This window comes from Cervus elaphus, chromosome 5 (assembly GCF_910594005.1).
Source record: "Cervus elaphus chromosome 5, mCerEla1.1, whole genome shotgun sequence".
In the NCBI taxonomy this organism is placed as follows: Eukaryota; Metazoa; Chordata; class Mammalia; order Artiodactyla; family Cervidae; genus Cervus; species Cervus elaphus.
In genome coordinates this window covers 113,318,549-113,323,698 of record NC_057819.1, presented here as the reverse complement: position 1 = coordinate 113,323,698, position 5,150 = coordinate 113,318,549, and the positions used below count along the sequence as shown (strand labels likewise).

The following is a 5,150-nucleotide window of genomic DNA, read 5'->3' as shown; positions in this document are numbered from 1 at the left end:
CTGAGTTATTTTCTTCCTTCTACCTTGAAGTTTATCCACCTTTAGCTGGAGTTCAAGAGTGAATTTGACAGTAATGCTAAGGCATGAACTTAAAGTCTAAGCCAGAGAGATTAAATACAAATTACATTATACTTAAATCTATTGCTTAGCAAAATGCTCCATGCTTCAAGTAATCTTTGTAGTTGCTCAAATACTTACCTGATCTAATCTGTTGTGAAAAGAAAGTGAAGTCACTCAGTCGTGTCCAACTCTTTGCAGCCCTATGGACTGTAGCCCACCAGAGTCCTCTTTCCATGGGGATTTTCCAGGCAAGAATACTGGAGTGGGTTGCCATTTCCTTTTCTAGGGTATCTTGCCAATCCAGGGATCAAACCCGAGTCTCCCACATTGCAGGCAGACTCTTTACCCTCTGAGCCACCAAGCCATATTTACTTAACATTTTCAGATTGATCAAAGCTATAGATGTAATCCTACCATATTTTCATCTCCTTCTACTTAATACACTAGATGTTCTCCTTCATGCAGGCCCCATATCTAAATAAATTGTATTACCTATTAACTAGATTTCAAAATATCAACCAGATACTATCAGATACTATCTATTTTCCAAGATCATTTATGTTCAGTTCCTAAACCTTAGCTTATTATATTCTTCCCACTGATTCCCAAATTGTTCTCTAAGTTTCAAATCCAACACTAACCACCATTAACTGTATTTTTATGGTGTATCTATGGTCTCAATGAGAATAGAACAAACAGCTGAAGAGATAACCATTGAGTTCTACCATCACCATTCTAATGGATGTGTCAGACACATTCATTAGAAATCTGAAACAACTATGTATTTTATACTTTGCAACCCAATCTGAAAAAGTTCTCAATAAATGCACACACATCTGGAACAAAAAATACCTCTTACCATTTGATTTTTTCAGTTCTTAAGTATGTGAGCACAACATACAAAATGCAATAGGACAAAACATAGAACACTTTGAGAACAATATTTCTGAGACAATTACAAGTTCCCAGCACTCACCTCTATCATTCAGTTGGTGGCAGTGATAGGTCACACACACGATTACTTATTTCAGAGAAGAGTAAAGTAGATACAGTGCACCCTTCAAAATGTCAGAGCTTATCGATGCTTTTTCTTAAGACTTAGTTCAACCATTAAATATAAAAAGATGTCAGCTTTTCCTGTTCTCTTTTGACAATAATAAGGACTGCTTCATGAGAGGCACTACAGCTTGAAAGTTCTATTTAATCATTTATAAGTGGTATAGACACCCATGAATCATGCCTTTTACTCCACCCATTGAAAATCAGATTCAACAAACATTTATTAAGGTTCTACCAGAAGCAAAGCACTGTGTTGGTTATCTTTCTATATGCCATATCATTTGGTTCACAAGGAAACATTTCTGGCCTGAAATACAAGTAATGATTTACACATTTCAAATTGGTTGAAATCAAAGGAACAATAATGGTGATTTATTTGATGTTGGAATAAATGAGTTGGAAGCTTTTAAGTAAGTGTGACCAAAGGTACCTTTCAATTCAGTGGATGTCTTGATGTTCTAAATTCAAGAGAATTCACTCTATATATTCAAGAGGAAAAAAAACAGATAAAAACAACACAATTATTCTTAGCCTTAGAGACCTGGACAGAGAATCACATGGAATAACTACCTCTACAAAATGAGGGTGTTGACGTGGACAAAAATGGGAGGGCTCTTTGAACATGGAAAACCACAAACTTATTCCAAAGAGCAAAGGACCAATACGAGGAGTCCAAATGAAACTATAAAACGAAGTAATTTCTAAACTGCTGCTCATAATGTATCATAGGTATTTCAATGTAAGCCAATCAGAGGACCACTGAAAAACAAATTTATACAAAAACAAGGAAGATATGCTAAGAATTTTATAAATAGCAGCTGGCCCAGATATATAAAAGGCCTGACACAGAAGTCACCACCCAAAATCCTCCAGGCATTGCATTTCTCAGCCCAACTCCTGACACCATGGCCTGTTGCTCCACCAGCTTCTGTGGGTTTCCCACTTGCTCCACTGGTGGGACCTGTGGCTCCAGCCCCTGCCAGCCAACCTGCTGCCAGACCAGCTGCTGCCAGCCAACTTCCATCCAGACCAGCTGCTGCCAGCCAATCTCCATCCAGACCAGCTGCTGCCAGCCAACCTGCCTCCAGACCAGTGGCTGTGAGTCCGGCTATGGCATTGGTGGCAGCATTGGCTATGGCCAGGTGGGCAGCAGTGGGGCTGTGAGTAGCCGCACCAGATGGTGCCGCCCTGACTGCCGCGTAGAGGGCACCAGCCTGCCTCCCTGCTGTGTGGTGAGCTGCACATCCCCATCCTGCTGCCAGCTGCACTATGCCCAGGCCTCCTGCTGCCGCCCATCCTACTGTGGGCAGTCTTGCTGCCGCCCAGCCTGCTGCTGCCAGCCCACCTGTATTGAGCCCATCTGCGAGCCCACCTGCTGTGAGCCCACCTGCTAAAAGCCACGTTGCTCATTTAAAATTGCCCAGGACACAGTATCTCTGAACAATTTATCGCCTCAACCACCCATGGACAACTAACAAGTTCTTAGACTCCCATGTGGGTTTCTGTTATGGGTGCTACCAAGTATATGAGTTCTGTCTGATTCCATTCTGCAATGAATATCTTGACTTTCCATGGCAGACGCTGCATACCACATGCTCATCATTAAATTACTTTGGTTATACTATTTCTGATTTTCATGCAAGGTTGAATATTGCTGACATGTTATGGAATTTACCCTTTTGGACTTTCCACAAGCCTATTTCTCCTGCTTTATGATCTATTTTTAGCTTCTGTTTGTCCCCAAATTCTTGCAACATCAAAGGCACCAGAGTATAGCTAAGTGACATCTTCAGGTGTCACCAATGAGATTAGAAGCTCTTCACCCAATGTTCAGCTTCTAAGAAGGAGACTAGACTTTCCCATATTTCAGCATCTGATTCCATCCTCCCCTTTGCCTGTTGGCTATTTCAATTATATCTGTGATTCAATGTCTTCTGTCATTTGTTAATAAATGTTACATACTGGGCAAAGAAATCATGGTCTTTGTGTCCACTTACCCATAAAATGGGTTAATTTCTTCTGATTCAAGGATGCTTATTTTAAAGAAATACATTTGGTTCTTTCTGAAAGGGACTGAAGTCATATACAGTGTAATCATTTACTCATTTCTTCAGTAAAAATTTATTGACCACCACGTCTAAAGCGGGAACTATGAAGATCAGAAAGATGAAAAATTGGTTCTTATCCTTGAGGACTTTACTATCCAACAAGAAAAAGTATATGTGTGAAAGTAGTTACTATAGTATGACAAGATAAACTGTACTTTCTTAGCAGTTGATAGAAGAAAACTCCCTCTGTCTCAGGGGCAGATGCTTTTGTGGCCAGTGTGCCTTGACAGTGAACTTTCAACAGGTACGTCCACATGAGAAGAAGTGTGTTGGCAACCCCAAAAGCCCAGAGAAGGATGGAAAATAATTACACGTGAATCAAAGAGAGGAAAATTTTTTTACTCCATAAAGGGAATGAGGAAAAAAAGAGAGAGGAGAGATCTAGTCAGGAAGTTATGAACATTACTCTGTTTTTTGTCCTTTCCCATTAAATTACCAAACTTACAAAATTCTCATGTATAAATCATCTTTGCTATGAAAACCAGTGAAGGAAGTGAGTTTTCTGTCTGGATTGATTCAAGGGAAGATGGAGTTCAGCCCAGAAGCCAGGCAGAAAAGTGGGACCACAAGAAAGTAATGCCTCAGGAGTTCTCAGAAATTGTAGAGGAGATTTTGATAGGCATTACTATGGAAAATAACATCTTGGTTATGTAGACTTCAGAGAAAACAGAAGGACCAGCAACAGGATTTCAAAAAGGAAGTGATCACTTTGGAACAAGAAGGGAGTGTCCTGGGGGAATCATCAGAGAAGGTTTCACAAGGAGGTGATCTTTGAAGTGGGCCTTCAAAGTCATTTTAAATGTAAGGAAAAGAGTTAAACACTGTCAGTCGTATCACTAGCAAATATTTTTTTCCATTTAGTAGGTTGTCTTTTCATTTTGTCAGTGTTTTCTTTTGCTATGCAAAATCTTTTAAATTTAAATTATTTATTGGTTTATATTTGAGTTTATTTCTTTTGCCTTAGAACACAAATCCAAAAAAAATATTACTATGGCTTATGTCAAAGTGTTCTGCCAATATTCTCTTCTGGAATTTTTAAAGTTTCTGATCTTACATTTAGGTGATTTTGAGTTTATTTTTGTATATAGTGTGAGCAAATGTTCTCATATCCTTCTTTTATGTGATATGTAAAAAATACATATTTTACATGATATGATATAATATGTGCACCCAACCTGTCCAGTTTTACGAGCACTGCTTATTGAAGAGACAGTACTTCTCCACTGCATATTTTTGCCTCCTTTGTGACAGATTAATTAATCATAGGTTCATAGGCTTATTTCTGCGCTCTCTATTTTGTTTCTTTGATCTATGTATCTGGTTTTTTGCGCCATAGCCATGCTATTTTGATTTCTATAGTTTTGTAGTATTGTCTGAAGTCAGGAAGAGTGACATTTTCAGCTTTGTTCTTTTTTCTCAAGATTGCCTTGGCAATTCTGGGTCTTTTGTGGCTCCATATAAATTTTAGGATTATTTGTTCTAGTTCTATGAAAAGTGTCATGGGTATTTCGATAAGGATCACATTAAACCTGTATGATTTTAAATCATTTTTTTTTACTTTCTCTTTCTGATAGATTATTATTAGCATATAGAAAAACAACAGATTTCTGTGTATTAATCTTGTATTCTGCAACTTTATCCAATTCATTCATTAGTTTTATTACTTTATCAGTGGAGACTTTCAGGTCTTCTGTATCAGGTATCATGGCATCTGCAAATAGTGAGAGCTTTACTTCTCTTCCAATTTGGATGCCTTTTGTTTCTTTTTCTCATCTGATTGCTATGGCTAGGACTTCCAGAACTATGTTAAAAAGCAAATGTTGAGAGCAGGCATCCTTGTCGTGTTCCTGAATTTAGAGGAAATATAGTCAACATTTCACTGTTGAGTATGATGTTAGGTGTGGGTTTGTCATAAATGGCCTT

The 5,150-nt window shown here is 38.4% G+C and overlaps 1 protein-coding gene across 1 annotated transcript; it reads left to right on the top strand.

Annotated features, from left to right (window-relative positions):
* Window positions 1-1,962: 1,962 nt before the first annotated feature.
* LOC122695034 (keratin, high-sulfur matrix protein, B2A) lies at window positions 1,963-3,093 on the top strand. Its single transcript, XM_043904511.1, has one exon. The coding sequence runs from the start codon at window positions 2,025-2,027 to the stop codon at window positions 2,511-2,513; it is 489 nt and encodes a 162-aa protein (XP_043760446.1). The 5' UTR covers window positions 1,963-2,024; the 3' UTR covers window positions 2,514-3,093.
* Window positions 3,094-5,150: the final 2,057 nt, after the last annotated feature.

Excerpts from the sequence above, each read along its gene's own strand:
- LOC122695034 (XM_043904511.1), top strand. The coding sequence starts at position 2,025 with ATGGCCTGTTGCTCCACCAGCTTCTGTGGGTTTCCCACTTGCTCCACT.